The following is a 21,638-nucleotide window of genomic DNA, read 5'->3' as shown; positions in this document are numbered from 1 at the left end:
AGTTAGATGTACTTATTATTGAACGCAGTTGTATTATTTAAAAATGTGTAATAAATTAATCAAATGAAATTAAAAACAAGTAATTATACCTTAGAATTTTATTTTCTTTCGATAGATACCTAACATAAAATAAAATAGCCAATTGAAAAAAATTAATTGTCTCAATTTGATGGTGGGTTCTTTCTACATCGAAAATGGTTTGGCATTCAAGGAAAAAATATGTTAGGTCATGTTAGGCTCCTAAAACTTATGCACACATCCTGGGATTACACAACACAATCTATAGGACTACACGAATTTAGGACCAAATGAGGGTATAATAAAAAGGATTTCCAGCTTACTGAAAATTTAATTCTTCAAAACGCTTGGTTTGGATCTAATTCGATTGGCCTATGCCTATTTGATTCGTCATGTTTTACAGTTAGTATTTTCCTGGCGTTAGTGTGCTGAAAAATAATTCTGTTTCACTCGGGAGCAAAGTTTGTTTAACCTACGTAGGTACCTTGAAACCTTCGCGACGCTCAAGATTCCACTTTTCGAACCACTCGCTGTATACGCTCGTGTCTTTCGCTTGCCTGGATATTAATATTAGTACGAGAGATTAAACAATAAATTTACCCCATTGTAATAGAAATAACTATTGCCATTGTATTTTCTCAGAAACTTTCGTATTTGTCATGCTACTTCAGTCAACCTCAGTAATTTACTGACTGAAATGGCATAACACATTCGTGCGTTTCCGTGAAAATACGATTGTAAAAGCTTATGCACTACGTCTGTAGCTAAGGTCCTTCACAAAATTCACACACACACACAAAACACACACACAAAATTGATTTTACACGGTATCACGGTAAGAATCAGAATCAATAGTTTCATAATGCTAAGAATATAATAATCAGTTCGGTATGTATGTATTTTAAGGACGGTGAATGTCTACATACACATTACTATCGCTATTCACCGGAATAACGATCACAACATGATAACAACACATGAACATTCTGATTTAGTTAATTGTGAGCCGCGGCTGGAGGACTCGTCTAAAATGTTAATTTATTTATTATCGACTGCGATTTTACTGTGCGCCATTCATGTGTTTTTTAATTACAATAGTGTAGCAAGGGCGCTAAGAAAAATACCAGGCCCGAAGGATGCATTTATAATTGGAAACGCGCTTGAAATTATAGTTCCACCAGGTGTGTATACATACAGATGTAGTGCATAATAGTTTTCCTTCGTATTTTCTCGGAAACGTTCGTATTTTTCATGCTACTTCAGTCAACCCCAGTACTTTTTGTATCAAGACTGACTGAAATAGCATGAAACTTTCGCACGTTTCCGTGAAAATACGAAGGAAAATACACAATAAATTATGCACTACATCTGTACACAGTTTATAGATCACTAATAAAGTTATGCACTGCTTAAATCATTATTCTTTGCTTTACAGATAAATTAATGGACTTAGGGCGAGACTTTGCAAAGAGATTTCATGGACTTTACAGATTTTGGTGTTACCCTTTAGGGGCAGTGACCATCTATAATCCAGAAGATATAGAGGTAATTAATTAATAAAAATTTAAATATCGAAATCTTTATCTAAATGTAAAGTTGCGGTATGTATTCACAGATATGTTGGGTTGTTAGGGCTAAATATTTTTAATGTGAACAATTTTTGTTTTATTTGAAAGAAGGTGTCTTTAGTGTAATCTCATAGAAATTTCAACTATAATAAGCACCCGTGAAGGTGGTTAAATTTGGAAAATGTTTTTGTTAATTTACATAAATTTACCTTCATACATTTATGTTCCTGTACAAAAATAAAATTGTTTCGGAATGCACAACGGACGGACGGACAGCCGGTGCGTAAGGGGTTGGTACGAAACCCTAAAAAGGGAAATATTTCTTAAATTTGTATTTATTACTATACTTAATACTCGTATTACGTATATATTATGTATACTTACTTAGGTATTTTAGTAATTAGTGTATTATTTGAACCGATGCTCCAGTATTTTACTTAGAACTTGTTTGCAGATAATTATGTCAACAATGAAACATAGTGAAAAAAGCATTGTATATAATTTATTGAAACAATGGCTACAGGAAGGGTTGCTGCTAAGTAAAGGTAAATTTATACATTTTCATAGTAAGGTTTACTCGGGTAATTCCGAATGTCGAAAACTGTCGGATAATTCCGAAAACAGACTTTTATTATGATGGAATTAAGGGTGATTTTCATCAGAATTTCGGAATTAAGTATCCGACATTCGGTATTACCCGAATACACCCTACTAGCTCAATAGTGGGACCGGATTTTTGCACTAAAAGTTTTGATAATTCTAAAGTTGAAAAAGTGATACTTATCTGATATAGGACATATTTTTAAGCATATATGCTATATATGATGAAAAGTTAGAACGAGCGTTAGATATAAATTAGGTATTTATATATTTTTAGTAATGATTTTTTAATATTGAATTAAAGTGCAATGTTTAAGTTCCATTGTTTATAATATGTATGACGCTTTATAATGTAAAATTATTAGAAATTTTTTTAACGTGCTTCTTTGTCAAACTACAATTAGCTTATTATTTTGTCGATATTGAATTAAAGTTTAATAAATCCACAACAACATATCTAAATTTATAAGTTAATAGGCAAGCTAAAAAGCTAGAAGAATAAGATATATGCTTTAGAATTAATATACGTTTTTTGTCCTATAAGATCTAATATTGAATTAGAGTCTGTAAAAATAAGTCTATTACTATAAAATAATATACGCAGCCATATTATGGAAAGTAAGAAATTTCTGTGTGTAGCTTGCATTGTAATAGTAAAATCTAGTTAAAAAGGCGCGAAATTCATACATACGCCGCGCTGGTCCGTCAGTCGCCGGCGCGGCGCTCGAGAGCCTATCATAGCCTACCTATACCTCGCCCCTCGCCCCACCTCCCGCTCAGTAACACTGTCTGTCTTTTCTTATCATTCATTTGTTTGTTTACCGTGCACATATATAAATTAGATGCGGACATTACGTGAAATTAAAATATCTTATTAAGTAAAAATACCTACAGCTGGTCAATCAGATCTTGTCAGTAGAAAGAGGCGGCAAATTTGAAAAATGTAGGTGCGAAGGGATATCGTTCCATAGAAAATTTGAATTTCGCGCCTTTTTTTAGTGACAAGATTTGCTTGACCAGCTATATTTCATTATCTTGACTAATATTGTAATAAAAATGTACAAGATATTCACAACTATTTTTTACTATACATAGTTTGTCAAAGGACTGTCTCATTTCAAACATAGACAGGGAGAATCATCATACTATCTTTGACTTACACTAGTACTAGCACCCAAAAGAAAAGGATGAATATAGTTTTTTGTTTTTATTTACTGACAAATTGGTTTGACCAACTATACCTATTTCTGGTTCCTATTGTCATGTCCTGTCCTATTCAACGTCAATATCATAATATGTATATTATAAACCAACTGATCAATATTACACGGTATACATCCTGAATATACAATAAGGTAAGTGGCCTCACTTACCTTATTGTATATTCCGTGTGGGCCGTATATGCCTATATACAGCCCACCTTAAATTAAAATGGTTTTTTTTTAATAAACAGGATATGAAGTATGAAAAACTCACTCAAATAGGTTTCTCATTTATTTAAGTTTCTTCATTATACCAAAATAGTTATAAAAATATTACGATACTCTTGGAAAATATACCTTTTATAAAAGTCCTATTATGGGCCTTATTGAACACTACCAGTGTATTACTTAATCCCGCAAAAAATAATCATTTTGACAGTAGGTAATAACAGATTTTATTGTTTTTAACTTAAGACTTATACATATACAAATAACAATATTTGATACTTCATAACAGGAGGATTTATTTATAATAAGTGAAAATAATTATTTTGGGTCTTAATAACTAAAGATATAAAAATTGTCTAGTTTACGCGAAAATAGTAGGTAACTAAACATAAATCTTTATTAGTTACAGTAGTCTCATCTTTTAACATCTGGGGGCACGGCAGTGCCCCCGCCAAGACGAGAAAAGCGCAAGGGCACTATCTACCTTTTCTCGAAGCGCTTCGTCGTTTTTTGGAACCCTCATAACTTGGGGTTGGATTATACCAGATAAACAAAGTTCTCGGACTTATTAAGCATATCAATTGCATAGCTCTTATACTTTAGATTTTATTCATATCTAAAAACTTCGATTTCGTCACTGACTCACTCACTTGATGATCATCAATACCGGGTACTTCCTGAAGTCCTCTAAGAAGCTAAAATTTGGTATGTAAGATAGTTTTAGTACACAAACAACAAATAAATTCAAAAAAAAATTATCCCTAAGGGGATGAATGTTATATGCCTATATACAGCCCACCTTAAATTAAAATGGTTTTTTTTTAATAAACAGGATATGAAGTATGAAAAACTCACTCAAATAGGTTTTCATATCTCATGCTCTGAAAGTGGGTCGTTGTTGTTCTAAAAGGTGCGCAGAAAGTGATACGTTTATGCTCTAGTGCAGAAAAGTGGTGTACTCCTCAGCGTCCCCGTCCCACGAACAACTGGGTGGAAACAAAATGGAAAAATAGTGTCTTTAGTTCCTCGCCTGGAACAATTGGTAATTGTTTAATTTTATTAATCCCACGTTGATCCTTTTTTTATAAAAAATGATATGAGTGAATTGTTAAAAACAAATTATTCTTGATTTACTTCGTTGATTTCTATTTACTCGATTTCATAAGGCGGGAACCAAAAGGAATACACCAAACATATTTTTTTAAACCTTACACTTGCGTAAATGGGCAAAGGCAGAATCTTATACAGCCACAGTTAAACGTTTGTACGATATTAAATTGATTTTTAAAGATATTTCGCACTATATTCATGAAAATAAAATAAAATACAAGAAAAAAATTACTTATATTATTAATTAAATTGTTATTTAATATTTAAAATACTTTTATTATGTTATTACGTGGTGCGGCGCACCAAGGTCGCGGTGCGGTCCGGTAGTCTGTTGCGGCTTTTAGAACGAAAAAGTATAAAATTAAAAAGTAAGAGGCAATCCCGCTGATTTTCATACTATAATGAACAAATCATTTAAAAATTACTGCAGTTTGTAAAAAATGTGTGTTTTCGTAAATATTGCAATCTAAATGATTTTCGCTAGGGGTTATTAATCACACCTGTAAAGTCTCCGATTGCAAGCAAGTCCTAAGGAAAATAAATCATGGCCCTAGATCTATTAGGTACTTCCATTACTGAGTTTGCGAAATTGCCTTGTTTTGTTTGGTTTCCTCGCATTCGGTATGAAAAGTAGAGTGTTTAACTCGGGTAAAAGGCACCATTTCTGTCTCGGACTATTGGCGCTCTCACTGCGTTCGAGCGCCAAACTACCTCGACAGGAATGGGTGCCTTTCCACCCTTGGTTAACAATCTACTATTCTCATTTATTTAAGTTTCTTCATTATACCAAAATAGTTATAAAAATATTACGATACTCTTGGAAAATATACCTTTTATAAAAGTCCTATTATGGGCCTTATTGAACACTACCAGTGTATTACTTAATCCCGCAAAAAATAATCATTTTGACAGTAGGTAATAACAGATTTTATTGTTTTTAACTTAAGACTTATACATATACAAATAACAATATTTGATACTTCATAACAGGAGGATTTATTTATAATAAGTGAAAATAATTATTTTGGGTCTTAATAACTAAAGATATAAAAATTGTCTAGTTTACGCGAAAATAGTAGGTAACTAAACATAAATCTTTATTAGTTACAGTAGTCTCATCTTTTAACATCTGGGGGCATGGCAGTGCCCCCGCCAAGACGAGAAAATCGCAAGGGCACTATCTACCTTTTCTCGAAGCGCTTCGTCGTTTTTTGGAACCCTCATAACTTGGGGTTGGATTATACCAGATAAACAAAGTTCTCGGACTTATTAAGCATATCAATTGCATAGCTCTTATACTTTAGATTTTATTCATATCTAAAAACTTCGATTTCGTCACTGACTCACTCACTTGATGATCATCAATACCGGGTACTTCCTGAAGTCCTCTGAAATTTGGTATGTAAGATAGTTTTAGTACACAAACAACAAATAAATTAAAAAAAAATTTATCCCTAAGGGGATGAAGATGGGGTTTAATTTTGTATGGGAAATCAATAATCGCTGAACCGATTTAGTTGAAATTTGGTATGTAGATAGGTATTGTCATGGGGAAGGATATAGAATAGATTTCAACCTCAAAGTTTACCCTTACGGGGTGAAGGCAGATTTCAACCCCAAAGTTTACCCTTACGGGGTGAAGGGTTATATGGGGAATCAGTAAGAAGTACATTGTGTAACAGATGCCCCCAGATACTTATTTCAGGATTTTAAATAGTAAATCACCCCCAACCCTTTAAATTAGGGGATGGAAGATTGTCATAAACAACTTACAAAAAGAAGTGAAATCCCATCAAAAACATTTTGATGTACAATGTTGCCCAAACGAAACCATAAGGCTCGCACTGTCAAAAAGTTATCAGATCTCTTGCCAAGCTTCTAACTCTACAAGCCCTCTAACTTTACTAGCTCTACACCAAAAGTGTGTGGCTTGGCCGTTTCGTTTCTACAAGAACTATTGTATGTAAGTATAATACAAAAACCGCCCAAATGCGAGTCGCACTCGCGTTCCAAGGGTCTGTACATTACACAATTTTTAACAATATATTTTTTTAAGAGAAAAGTGAGTAGTCTTTAAAAAACCCGTAGGTATCGGAAAACTAGGTACTTAAGTCCGACTCACGCTTGACTGCACATTTCTAATAGGTTTTCCTGTCATCTATAGGAAGAGAGCTAATATGTGTATTTTTTTCATAATTTTAGACCCAGTAGTTTCGGAGATAAGGGGGGAGGGGGGAATGGTCATTTTTTGCGTATTTTCTTAAATAACTTCTAAACTATTTATTTTAAAATTATGAAAAAATATATCTGAGATTCTTACAATGAGCCCCTTCGTTTGATATATATATATATATATATATATTTTTAATTTATTGAACAATAAGCTAAATAAAGTACATTATTATTACAAGACCCATCGTGGGCAAAACCTTGAGGAGGTTTGTATGCCGATGGGGAGTTCTAGAAAATAACATGACAATATACATATCTATCTTATACTAAAATTCTAACAAAATTCTCTTATATTAATTCATATTCTAATTCTCTTATATTAATTATAACAAGATATAGTTTTTTTTTCTTCTATTTATCATTCATCTCAAAAGTGACCCCTTTATTTGAATTTCTATTATTTACTTTACGTGTATGTCCTTGGGCTAGAGACTTACATGTGTATACCAAATTTCAACTTATTGGTGCAGTAGTTGCGGAGCAAATAGGCTGTGACAGACGGACAGCCAGACACACGAGTGATCCTATAAGGGTTCAGTATTTTTCCTTTTGAGGTACGGAACCCTAAAATAATGAATTTAATAAATTTTTCACCTTATGCCCATGTGGCGGTAGCGAAACAGCCAAGCCACATATTTTGACTAAGGTGTAGAGTTAGTGAAGTTAGGGCTTGTAGAGTTTGAAGCTTGGCTCGACAAGAGATCTGACAACTTTTTGACAGTGCGAGTCTTATGGTTTCGTCTTAGCAACAAAATTTACATGAAAATGTGTTTGGTGGGATATTTTTTACAGTAAAAATATTTATTCGTAACAGTAAGTATTATCTTTTAACATAATTTTTACAGTACATCTGGTGCTACATTACGACCGGTGCTATAATAAGAGCGATAATCTAAAGAGCGTAAAGATATTGTAAATTATTCCATAGAAAGAATTATCGAAATATCCTGTGTAGAATTAGAAAAATATATTATTGTATGTGTTTACAGACCACCATCAGCTGACTTCAGCACATTTGAAAGTGCTGAAATTAGTATGTAAGGGCCAAAAACATGTTATAGTCTGTGGAGATTTTAATGTTAACTTGCTCGAGTCCTCTAGTAATACTGTTAAAATGCTGTGTTTGTTTAAATCATTCAATTTATTTAACTTGTTTCTTGAACCTACTCGGGTAGGTGTAACTAGTGCAACATGTCTGGATAATATATTTTGTAATTGTGAATGTATAGATAAGCAAATATTTAACTGTTTTTATTCTGATCATAGTGGTCAAAGGGCTGTTTTCTTAAGCGATATTCATGATACTCCACAAACAATAACATATAGACCCATTACTAGTAGTCGCTTGGAATTATTCAAAAATGAAATTCAAAAAAGTCTCTGTATGTTACCATTTTCACATTACAACTGTAATAATTTGTATGAAGTTGTTTTTAACGTAATTCTTTATCATTTTAATCAAAATTTCAGTATGAAAACTATTAGTGGGTCAAAAACTAGAACAAAGTTTAGTGAATGGGCTACTGCAGGCATTTATAAAAGTAGAAAAAGGCTTTATGAACTTTATGGTGAGAGAGAGCTGAACAAAAATACAGATTTCCTGGACTATGTGAGGAACTACTCAAAAATCTTCAAGAGAGTGTGTTTAACAGCCAAAGCAAACTATACAAGTTCTAAACTGAAAGTGTCGGACAACAAAGTGAAGACAACATGGAATATTATAAATAGGGAAGCTGGTAAATGTAAATCACGCGATTGTCAAGTCAACATTGTCTCGGATAAACAACTGACCATGTCAAACAACGATGTTGCCTCGGCATTCGAAGATTATTTTTCTAAAATAGCTATTAATACCACGAAATGTCTACATTCATCTTCGTCTCGAGCTCATTCCTTACTTTGTGCTAATGTTAAGAAATGTAATATTAACTTTGAGTTTAGTCTAGTAGATTCAGCAATTATTGTTAAAACATTCAAGTCACTCAATTTAAAGAAAACGGAAGACTTATGGGGGAACATCTGTTAGAGTCATTAGTCATGTGTTGGACGTAATAGCGCCTTACTTAGCCGTAATTTATAATATTTCAATTTCACAAGGCGTCTTTCCAGATCTTATGAAATATAGCAAAGTCATACCTCTTTTTAAATCGGGTGATTCGAGTGATATGGCTAATTACCGTCCAATATCAATACTTCCTGTACTAAGTAAAGTTTTTGAAAAGTTAATGTTAAATGATCTACTTGGTCACTTCAACAGACATACTTTACTTACAAGCAATCAGTTTGGTTTCACAAAGGGCCGTTCCACGACCGATGCTGCTTCGGTACTTATTAAACATATTTATGATATTTGGGAAAATTCTTGTGATGCAATTGGCATATTTTGTGATCTTTCTAAAGCATTTGATTGTGTGGATCATGGAACGCTCTTTTTGAAATTAGAACACTATGGTCTGTCAGTAAATGCCCTAAACTTTATGTCTTCTTACCTTAGCAACAGAACACAAACAGTTGTTGTAAACTGTAGTCCAATTAGGAGTGCCACAAGGTTCTATTTTGGGTCCATTCCTGTTTTTGGTTTATATAAATGATTTGCCATGTGTAGTAGAAAATCTTTGTGAAATTGTTCTTTTTGCTGATGACACATCATTACTTTTTAAGGTTGATCGTAAATCTACCGATTACAGTGTAATTAACAGCACACTCGTTAATGTACTAAACTGGTTTACTATGAACAATTTGCTTCTTAATGCTAAGAAAACTAAATGCATTCGATTTTCTTTGCCGAATGTTAAACCGGTCGATACTAAGATACTTTTGAATAATGAATGCTTAGATATGGTAGATAAAGCACTGTTTCTTGGTTTAACATTGGACAAAAATCTACAATGGAGTCCTCATATAAGAACACTAGCAAACAAATTAAGTTCGGCCGCTTACGCTGTGAGGAGAATTAGACAATTGACTAATGTTGAGACAGCTCGCCTTGTTTATTATAGTTATTTTCATAGTGTAATGTCATATGGTATTCTGGTTTGGGGCAAAGCAGCTGACATACAGACTATATTTGTCTTACAAAAGAGAGCCATTCGTTCTATATATAATTTAAGGGTGCGTGAATCATTAAGAGAACTTTTTAAAGAAATTAATATTTTAACTGTAGCTTCCCAATACATATATGATAGTATTATTTATGTTGTTAAGAATCTAGACTCCTTCACTAAGAATTCTGATGTCCATAACTATAATACTAGAAATAAAAATAAGCTTGCTATCAGAAAGTTTCGTGTTCGTAAAGTACAGAAGTCATTCGTTGGGCAATGCATTCATTTTTATAACAAGTTACCTGAGGATGCTTTAAGATTACCCTTTCCAGCTCTTAAGAATTACTTAAAAAAGTCATTGATGTTGAAGGCTTATTACAGAGTCGAGGACTACTTGACAGACAAACATGCATGGTCCAAACCAGAAACTGTAACAACGACAAGTAGCAATTAAAAATATTGTATTATGTGTAGAGTTAAAGGTGACTCAGCTCAGGTAAGAAAGCACATCAAATTGTATGAAAGCATCTCATAACAATCAGTCAGATTCATATAATATGTATTCTCATTTCTTTTATTGATTTTAATTTCTTTTCCTTTTGTAAGATTTGATATGTTTTCTGTAAGAGCTACGTATTTGTGATTTCATGTACATATATGTTTATTTTTTATATCAAATTCTATAAAGTTATGTACTCACTGAGTATAATTGCATGAATTCTATAGTAATTTAAATTGTATCTTTCTTAATTACTCGTAATGCATGTTAATTATAAGATGTAATAATGTTTTGAAAAGATGTGTCCCGCCGAGTTTGTTGCCGGTCCCAGATTGGGATACCCTCCTCCAATTGAGGGGGGATTTAAATCTTCTCGGGGCAGAGGTGTACGGTTGGAGCCGGTAAAGGTTTATTTGACGTTCATAAGCGCATTGTAATATGCCTACTTGAATAAACTATTTTTTATCTTTATCTTATCTTTAAGCACGTTAAAACACTCCCTTTGACCGTGTTTTAAAATTCGTCACTCGTTGCAAAATATCTATTTTTCGCAATTCTATCGTAAAAGAAAAGAAAACTAACGAAGAGGTTTTACGCATACGAGGGCCGCACTGAAAGTTTTGCGTAACTTTTGAATAAAATCATTTATAACCATAATAATACATTTATTGCTTCTCAAAATGTTTCCCTTTACATTCTATGCACATATTCACTCGCTCAGACCATTTTTGGAAGCATGAGGCCCAATCACTTGACTGCATGTTTTCGACGTGGTGATGAAACGTAGTAACTGCCTTATCCGGGGTCTTAAATGTCAAACCCCAAATTAAATCCTTAATTTTGGGAAATAGATAGAAGTCACAGGGTGCAATGTCTGGATTATAATCCGTATAAGAGACATTTTCCACGTTTTCGTAATTAAAAAATGTTTTTGCCTTTATTGCGGTATCGGTGGACGCATTATTATGACGCAGGAGGATGCAGCTTCTCGGTCGTCTCTCGCGGTCTTTTTCAATGACTGCGGGCACACAAATGGTAGTGTACTACTCAGTATTTAACGTTCTTTTATTATTTAAAAGTACGGTACAAAAAAGTCGCGTTTAAAAAAAACAGACGATCAAAATGTTTGGCAACGCTTTTGGCTTGTTGAACTTCTATGGGCCTCCTGTCACCTTCGAAAGACCCATTGACTGGACTAATGCCTTTTTTCCGGATCGTAGCAGTAAATCCAGATTTCATCTCCTCTAACGATGTTATATACAGCATTTGAACTTTCTTGCTTGTACTTACGCAGCATTTCTCGGCACCAGTCAAAAAGTACCTGTTTTTGGACTGAAGTTAATTCGTGAGGAATCCAAAGACAACAAGGCTTCCCGACTTTTAAATATTCTTGTAAAATCTTTTGTATTTGTTTCATACCTATCCCTAATTGTCCTCAAATTTCGTCATAGGTGATTCGTGGGTTTTCTTCAATGAGTCGTCTCACAGTAGCCACGTTTCCTTGAATGATCGCCGTGGACGGTCGACCTTCACGAAAATCATTATCTAGAATAATACTGTCTCTACTAAATTCACCATACCAACGCCTCACGATGCTCAGATGTGGTGCTTCAATCCCAAAAGCATTTTGAAGGCAAGCACTACACTCTTGCGGAGTAAGCGAACTTTTAAAATCATAACAAAATCATAGCTCTAAAAATATTTTCGCGTTAAAGCCACGTTCAACGCACTGACTTACTTTGACAAGCCATTAAAAACAAAAGACGATCGATTTGTCGCCAACATTTGTCACATTCCATAATCAAAAGCCTGTATTTTTTTTAAATATACAATTCATAATTTAAATGTTTACCAGTGGCCAGTAGTGCAAAACATTCAGTGTGGCCTATGTAGTAGGAGAGAGGAGGAGTTTGTTAAGAACTATAGACAATAGAAGAGGAAGGATGCTTGGGCACCTGATACGACACGACGAATTTATCAAAAATATCATAGAAGGGAAAGTTGAAGCAAACAGGAAGAGGGGAAGACCAAGGAGAGCGTACATGGATCAAATAAAGGAAAAGATCAAAGTCGTGTCGTATCGGGCTGTCAAAGAGAAGGCGGAGGACCGCCAAACATGGAATTTGCTCCACCGACAAGAGTCATACTCTTAAATATATGATGATGATCGTAAATACCTACCTATGTATTAACAAAAAAAAGTCACTTGTAATTAGTTACTGCCTTTAAAAAGTATAAGTGCCTCAATGTTATTAGACTTTTTGATTCTTTAAAACGTCTTTAGGTCAATAAAGCAAGTGAAAAATTATTAGAGTTAGACCAAGAAAAGTCTGCAGCAATTTTGACAGCCCACGCAGTGCAAGTGTTATTTATAAGTCATAATTTCATAGAAGTTTCTTCAAATCGACCTTATTAATAAGAGATTAAAAATATTGAAAATTATCTTAAAATATTTTAATCTAATATTTCATCTCATACGTTCAATAAGGCCAGGGACTAGACCTTTTTACCTGCACTGACAGTGGGCCTTCTTAGCAACAAGTACAAATTCAGAATAATTGGGAATAATAGGGAGCAACTGCTATTTTTGAATGCTGGGCCTTGTTACCCGCCGGGCCTCATATGCCTGCACCTCATCTACCTTATTTATTTGTTTTACAAGGGGAAAAGTTGTTGATTAACCGCTCGTGCTAATATTGATACCCAAACAAGCGAAACATTTTTTTTTATTAAATAGGAGGCAAACGAGCAGACGGATCATCTGGTGGTTAGCGATTACCGCCGCCCATGGACACCGCAACACCAGAAGGGTTGCAAGCGCGTTGCCGACCTTTAAGATGGGGGTCTTTGAAGGTTTGAAGGTCGTATCGGACAGTTCATTCCACAGTTTGGCTGTTCGAGGCATTCACAAATTCAAACATTCTAAAATTGAACCACGAGCGTAGTTAGTGGTTCGTAAAGTTGAACCTTGAGCGTAGTGAAGGTTTCAAGGGACGAAGGTTAAATAAAATTTTCACCACATCAGCTCGTAAAGGCCCTCTTGATTGTTCGTAACGGATAAGAAAAGTGGCATTTAATTTGATGCAAATTTTGAGTTGTTACCGTAGGTAAATTGGATCAGTTGGTTGGTAATATTGACTTTAAAATGATAAATATTGAATAACGTCAGTTTGAAATTGATTTTATGATAAAGTAAATATTATCGGAGATGATCGCTCTTAAAAAATATATGTCGCTAGTCATTTATAACCTAAAAGCGCCAAATTACGCAAAATTATATTGAAATGACACCTGTGTATTGAATTTGAAGAATACTTTAACAAGGGTAGTTATCTGTATGACAATGCACCTAAAATAATTTTCAAATGTATCTATTATTTCTGTACTTAACACGATAACGAATTCTACGTAAACGAAACCGCGGGCAATCCCTAGTACATATAGAAATAAATAAGGGAAGGTAAGTTTCCATTAGTGTACTGTGTAAAATAACTATTTACCATTGATAATAATTTTATAAACGCTTTGCGTATTTTTAAGGGCACCGCGCTAACCGCTAGCCCGCGACCGTCGATCGCTGCCTCCTGCCACGGCGCACAGCGCGGCGCGCGCAAACGCCGCGCGTTTGAAATGTAACTTAATATAAGCTCGGAATGCATACTTACGTATCAGTATTTAGTGTCGCCGTGATTTTATATTTCTAATCTTTTGTGTGAGAAGTAAGATCTTTATTATGACCGTGTAATATTAACTCTACAAACTTTAATTCAATATTGGCTATACTGCTTAACGAGAAATCAATATCTAGACACGCACATTGTCTACATTTCTAACTTTTTACATGTATACTAAGTTGATAGATAATATCGTAATTTTGCAATATCAGCTACTCTAATTCTGTATTTTCATAATAATTCCTGTTTTTACGTTCACCAGAAAGCAGCTGTTCCAGATTTCTAAAAACCGAATAGTGTGAATAAATTAAAGTGTTATTGAATATGTTAAAGTTTTTTGTAACTTTAATTTTATATTTACATAGTTATTTAGCAAAAATTAAAATTTTCAATATGGCCGAACGCTCCACCTAAAATTTTCTAACTTTTTACATGAATGTTATTTAACATGCTTACAATAACATATCAAAAAAGAAAAAACTTTAATGTTATCAAAACCCATTTTTGTTCCACCGCTGGTCTATACGTACGTTTCTTATCTTAAGTCATGCAGGGCAGACGCGATTAAACTATTATATAGGTTCAAGGTACTGGTATTACGATACGAGTAAATAATGTTAAGAGCCAACAGGAGTGGTCATTTCTCCATACAAACGTACTCGACTGTTTCCTCCGTGAGTTTTGATGCTAGAGCAGTGATTTTTTCAACACATATTAATATTGTCAATATCTATGTCGGACCGTTTTGCTTTTTTGTGATATTTTTGTTTTTTTTAAGGCGCTAGAGCCCTTCCAAAATGGCCAATATGTCCTCATTGACGCCGCAATGAGAGGCGTAGTATTCAAAACTGCTATCAATTAGCCAAAAAAGCAAAACGGTCCGACACAGATAATTTCATAATGATTTAGATTTCCAAATTTGGCTACGATTGGTTAAGTTTTGAAGGAGGAAACAGTCGAGTACGAACCCTCGATTTTTGAAATTAGTACGCAGGATTTTTCGCCTTGTCCTTATACTAGTTTTAGGAGCCGTTTCCGTTAGCGAGACGGGTATATTTACCTAAAATATTTAAAACTCAGCTCCTGTTTTGTCGTAAAATGTAAAATTATACATTACAAATTTTGGCAACCCAAATTAATAGTTTTAAGTACATATGACGAGCAACTGAAAATTAGCATGAAAAAGCCAATCTACCAGCTAGCATGAAAAAGCACATGCTGAGTGTAGTTGTATCGTATTCATTACGGTAAGGGCCACCCCACACTAACGTATATCGAGCGTCGGTGTCTAGTCAATTCTATGGCTGCTGATATGGATCATAGGGTACTTTCCGTTGACCTAGATTCTAGAACTATAAAATTTGGCAAGTAATATTGTCTTATAACTACTGACAAGTACATAACAGGGAAAAATCTGAAAAATATAAATTCGTAACAAAAATATAAAAAAGTTTTTGTAAATTTCGGCGAGTCAGACTCGCACTTGGCCGGTCTTCTTTATGTGTAACGTTTTAAGACTTTTAAGCTAAATATATTTTCTATTCTATTTGATTATTTACTCTGCAGGTGAAAAATGGCAAACTCGCCGTAAAATCCTGACGCCCACCTTTCACTTTAATATACTACGGCAGTTCAGCGTGATTCTGCAGGAGAACGCGCAGAGACTCTTGGCTGTTCTGGAGGCGGCTTCGGAGCGGCCCGTCGACGTCGTGCCCATCATATCCGAGTTCACACTTAGTTCCATTTGTGGTACGTAGTATAGTTCGTAGGTTTCTAATAGAGCCCAAGCTAATCCTATTGTCTATTGTTAAGTAAAACCGCTCGTGCCACGTGCCATAACCACCTGCATAAAAAGTATGGAGGTTCACTTCGGTTACTGAGTGCCGGCGAGTCAAACACTACAGAACCAGTCTAAAATGTGTCATCGAGATGCGTAACAAAGGCGCGTTATCGGAGAGCTCACCTACACTGGTTTTTTGAGCGTTGGACTAGCCCGCGCTCAGGTGCCAAATAGAATAATTATGACCCTTACTTGCAGGTAAGTAGCACGTGCGGTTTTACTTAACAATAGACAATAGGATTAGCCGCCGGGCTCTATTAAAAAGCTACGATCTATATTAGTAATTTTATTGCTACTACGGGAAGGAAAACCTGAAGCTGTATATAATAGTGCATAACCTGTTACAAAATACTGTATAATATAAACACAATTAAATTATAAATAAATATGTCAATACATAAATAATATGCAATCCATATAAACATATTAATAAAAAGCCACCAGCATTTATTTACATATTTATTATTAACTTGTTTATATTCAGCTGTCAAAAAGTCGGCAAATATTAATGCGCCCGAACTTTTTTACAGAAACCGCGATGGGGACGCAATTAAATGAACAGGATACCAATGCCGCCAGATCTTACAAAGACACGATATACAGAATCGGTAATATTTTCAGCAGACGTTTTGCGAGGATATATTTGTTTTCAGACTTTATTTTTAATCTCACGTCGTTAGGCAGAGAGCAGAAAAACCTTTTGAAAATAGTTAGAAATTTTACTAAAACTGTCATAGACCAAAGAAAGTTGATGCTTGAAAATAATATAAATTCAGATACAATAAAGGACGCCGAAGAATATGACGATATTTTTATGAGGAAGAAGAAAAAAGTAGCAATGCTAGATTTATTAATATCTGCTGAAAAAGATAGACTGATTGATAATGCAGGCATACAAGAAGAAGTCGATACATTCATGTTTGAGGTAAGAAAACATAAATTACGTACATATAAATACCTATAACATACATAAAAATATTACAGGTTACAATTATAACTATGGACTTATTATCTAACTCTACGAATTTTACCGCCGATAGATGGATGTTAAAACTCCTTATCAATTTACATGGATTTAAAACTAAACTCCTTTACAGGGCCACGACACGACTGCTTCGGGATTGACATTTTGCATGGTGGCGCTAGCTAATAATAGGGACATACAGGTACCTACTTTTAAACACGGTGTGTTAAACGGTCTGATAAAAGTGACAATATAAGTCATAATGAACAACTTTTTACTAACACACGCTCGGGAAACGAGAGCAAAGATTGTCAGCTCTATAATCATCAAAAAAAATCATCTTCTAATCATTAAGTAAAACACCTTTATTTTTGTCTAACAGTGTATCTGTCGGCGGCCGATCGTAAGATCAGGCATATCGTGAAACGTGAAAATCTTTGACTCGTTCTCTGAGTCGACGGAGACCCGCTACGCGGGGCTCCTATTTCTGGGCAGTTTGCCCTTCGGGCATCTGAAGCAACCTAACGAACCTATCCTGCCTATATATTGGTTTAATGTGACTATCGTCAAAACAAGGTCAAAACATTACACAGGAACATTACGATCTGCCTGATCTTACGATCGGCCGCCGACATATCAATTTCTAAACGTTGATTAATTAACACCTTATTAATTAAAGTATTACCTACTGAAACCATAAAATTTGAGACGGTATTAACATTATTTTTCAGAACAAAATTGTAGCAGAAATTAAAGACTTATTTGGCGAATCCGACCGCGCTATTACCATGGAGGATATTAACAACTTGCCGTACCTAGACCGCTGCATCAAGGAATCGCTACGGATCTATCCTCCCGTGCATTTTATTAGCCGTAAATTGACTGAAGATGTTAAGTTGAGTAAGTTCATAAATTACTTAAAATTGTGGAAGTGCAACCATAAATGTAAAATTTCTAGGAAAATTATACGTTTTTACCTACTGGCAATAACACACTTTGTCACGTCATAGTCTGTGCAGAGTTAGCTTAGACGGACCCTTACAATTTGTTTGTAACCTTTAAACTTATAACTTTGAATGAAACCATTTTGAAACGTACCTAACTACATTATAGACTTAGTGTCTGAATTTTCGGTCGCTCTAATTTACAAAATAACATTTCCAGGCAATAAATACGATGTCCCCGCTGGAGTGGCATGCCACATCTCCATCTACGACCTGCACCATCGCGAGGACCTCTACCCGGACCCATCCCGGTTCGACCCCGACCGATTCTTGCCCGAACATTGCGCCCGGAGGCACCCGTACGCCTACATACCCTTTAGCGCAGGACCTAGGAACTGTATAGGTAAATAAATACCTACTGGATATTATTTAAGTTTCCACCAATTAGAACATTATTTTCTTTATTTGATAAAATTATGAATGACAATACAATAGCACAAAAACCAAAACATAGGTACAATAACGGCATTCTCTGAGTCATCCTACCTATAAATTTAGAAGATTCGATTACTTACAGGGTTTACACTAAAAGTGTTTTATACCGTCTCATTTATAAATTGATATAAAAACTTTTTACAAAAAAAAGAAAACCGACTTCAAAAAGGATGAAATAAAATATTATCCTTTTTAAGTCTATGCGTTACCAACTGATATGTTTGAAGTCGGTGCCAAGCCAACTTTTGAAGCATACCATGATTTTGGTGCGATTCGATAAGGATGTACGTTGGATTGCCTTACAATGAACGTACTTTCTGTAGGTACAGTCGACGTTAAAAATATGTTTACACTTTTCGTCTTATTACAAAGGAGTAAGGTGCAAAAGTGTATAATACATATCTTTGACGTCGACTGTACCTAAGAACACACCTCAGAACACACGATCAAACCTTCTTGGCACAGTCCGTACCATGTTTGTCGGCACGCAAGCGTGGGATTAGGACTGAAGTTATTTCCCGTCCCTTATTCAGGGGACTACATTTCAAAATATAAAACAATTCAAGGAATTTATGTTCTTGCCAAATTTCACCTAAAGCGGTTCAGTTGTTTAGCCATGAAAAGGCGACAAAGAGGTAGACAGAATTACTTACACATTTATAATAGTTCTAATGGTACAGTTCTAATGGGATTTATAGTCATAAAGCTGATTATTTTTGACGGGTATTATTTACTACTTGGCTTGGCACCGACTTCAAACATATCAGTTGGTAACGCATAGACTTAAAAAGGATAATATTTTATTTCATCCTTTTTGAAGTCGGTTTTCTTTTTTTTGTAAAAAGTTTTTATTTTTCCATTTTTAGTTTTAACGCATTGTTAATAGCGTGACGCGTGAATGAAAAACAACATCATGATTAACACTAAATTCGTGTATCTACTTTAATAAATATGTAATCTGGAATTTTCCCGAGGCCGGGCCGTCTGGAAAATTATAATTCCTGTCACTACACTAAATCCATCCTCCGCACCGCCACTGACCCAATCCCTCAAACCCTCCTCCCCCCCCCCCCCCCGATCACTCAACCTCATAGCGTATCAACCCCTGATCCATGTACCCCTCGGCCCTGAACCAGCACCCCTTCGACCACCATTACTCGACCCCTTAACTCCTAACCCTAACTCCCGATCAGTAGCCTTACCAGCTTACCAAGAGTTTGACATTGATTTATTCGCTAGCGTGTGTGTAACTTACTTTCTTTGCATCTCGCTCGTACTGGCATATTAGTGCGAGCGAGATGCATAAAAAGTAAGTTACGAAGACGTTAGCGTCGCTAACTTAGCGAATATGTCAATGTCAAACTCGTGATAAGGCTACACTTGCACTACATCAAATTGGCGGTGTTCGGAAGCAAATACTCGAGTTACTTTAGAAAACATAGAAATCACTTTACACGTGCCTTTAAAAACTGAGGAGTTCCCTCAATTCCTCATGGATTCCATCATCAGACCAGAACCAAAAATAATACGGAAACACCTTGGAGGCAACTCCTTCCAAACAAAAAAAGAATTACTCAAATCGGATCACAGGTGCCGGAGTAATCGCTGAACGTAGTATGTTCAATTTAATAAATCATCATCATTATCATCAAAACAATCATCATCATCAGGTCTACTTCATCAAAGTGGTGGTTTTCGGGAGAAAATGCTCGAGTTGCTTAAGAAAACACCCAAATCACCATGCATGTGCCTTTAAAAATTGAGGAGTTCCCTCAATTCCTCATGGATCCCATCATCAGAACAGAACCAAATTAAAATGGGACCAACTCGAAGGTAGCTCCTTTCAAACAAAAAAAGAATTACTCAAATCGGACTACGGATGTCGGAGTAATCGGTGAACGTACATAGAAAAAAAAATAAAAAAATAGCCACAACCGAATACAGAACCTCCTCCTTCTATGAAATGGAAGTCGGTTAAAAATAGGTATAGCTGGTCAAGCAAGTTTGTCATTAGAAAAGGCGCGAAATTCAAATTTTCTATGGGAGGATAACCCTTCGCGCCTACATTTTTTTTAATTTGCCGCTCTTTTCTACTGACGTAAATAGCTTGACAGAGTTTATATCTGGTATTCTTCGTCCAAATGAATAATGAATATATTTACGAAAAAACAAAACACGTAGGTAATGAAATGTACATTACCAACATTACAATCTACATATCTAGGTACATATGTAGATTAATACCTACTTCTGACCGAAAAAAACGTTAAATATTAATCTAGTTGACGAAATATGGGTAATTTACATACACTAATTCATCATACGTTGGATTCGTTAGTCGAAGAATCGGTGAAAAGTAGGTATGTTTTATATCAATATAGAGTCGAGAGTAGCAAATTTTGCAGACTGGTTGCAGTGACAGATTGTGGATTTGCGAAACGACTATTCCTATAAAAATATGGCGTGACATAGTGGAAATGTCACGTTGAAATCGGTGCAGAGTTAGCTTAGACGTACTCTAATCAGGTACCTACAATACACGCCATTCTTAGCGCTGAAGTTCGTTACTGTTAACCTCTTACCTGCCATTTTCTAACGTTACTAACTTTTGGTGTTGAGACATTTGCTTTTAGCACCGATACTTAGTAATATTTATTTATTTATGCGAATAAGGACTTAACTTTACAGGTCAAAAGTTTGCACTGCTCGAGATGAAATTAGTGCTAGCGGAAGTGTTGCGGAAGTTCGAGTTGCAGCCGGTCACCCGACCGGAGGACCTGAGCTTCATCGGGGACCTCGTGTTGAGGAACAAGGGTCCCGTCTACGTCAACTTTACGAAAAGGAACTCTGCCGCGACACAGTGATACCTATAGTTAATTTTTAGGGTTCCGTACCTCAAAAGGAAAAAAACGGAACCCTTATAGGATCACTCGTGCGTCTGTCTGTCTGTCTGTCTGTCCGTCTGTCACAGCCGATTTTCTCCGGAACTACTGGACCAATTAAGTTGAAATTTGGTACACATATGTAAGATTGTGACCCAAAGACGGACATGTAACGTAAACAAATGAATTTTAAACATAGGGGCCACTTTTTGGGGGTAAATGAGAAATATAAAAAATAAAGTTTATTAAACTATATCGTGTTACATATCAAATAAAAGAGCTCATCATGAGAATCTCAAATATATATTTTTTATAATTTTAGAATAAACAGTTTAGAA

The 21,638-nt window shown here is 35.1% G+C and overlaps 1 protein-coding gene across 1 annotated transcript; it reads left to right on the top strand.

Moving 5' to 3' along the window:
* Positions 1 to 956: 956 nt before the first annotated feature.
* On the top strand, positions 957 to 21,282 carry LOC134680144 (cytochrome P450 4C1-like). The gene is made up of 9 exons (XM_063539201.1): positions 957 to 1,199; positions 1,454 to 1,563; positions 2,041 to 2,131; positions 15,742 to 15,924; positions 16,546 to 16,940; positions 17,113 to 17,181; positions 17,711 to 17,879; positions 18,144 to 18,326; positions 21,107 to 21,282. Exons 1-9 carry the CDS (start codon positions 983 to 985, stop codon positions 21,280 to 21,282), a joined length of 1,593 nt encoding a protein of 530 aa, XP_063395271.1. The 5' UTR covers positions 957 to 982.
* The last annotated feature ends 356 nt before the right edge of the window (positions 21,283 to 21,638 follow it).

Source organism: Cydia fagiglandana, chromosome 3, assembly GCF_963556715.1.
Source record: "Cydia fagiglandana chromosome 3, ilCydFagi1.1, whole genome shotgun sequence".
Taxonomy (NCBI): Eukaryota; Metazoa; Arthropoda; class Insecta; order Lepidoptera; family Tortricidae; genus Cydia; species Cydia fagiglandana.
Note: the sequence above shows the minus strand (reverse complement) of the source record. Positions and strands in the feature narration are given on the sequence as shown.

Bases quoted from the DNA above. Each gene is read 5' to 3' on its own strand.
- LOC134680144 (XM_063539201.1), top strand. From the start codon at position 983: ATGATAACAACACATGAACATTCTGATTTAGTTAATTGTGAGCCGCGG. The intron at 17,880-18,143 runs GTAAGTTCATAA...TAACATTTCCAG, and splicing joins GACTGAAGATGTTAAGTTGA to GCAATAAATACGATGTCCCC. The intron at 18,327-21,106 runs GTAAATAAATAC...TTAACTTTACAG, and splicing joins AGGACCTAGGAACTGTATAG to GTCAAAAGTTTGCACTGCTC.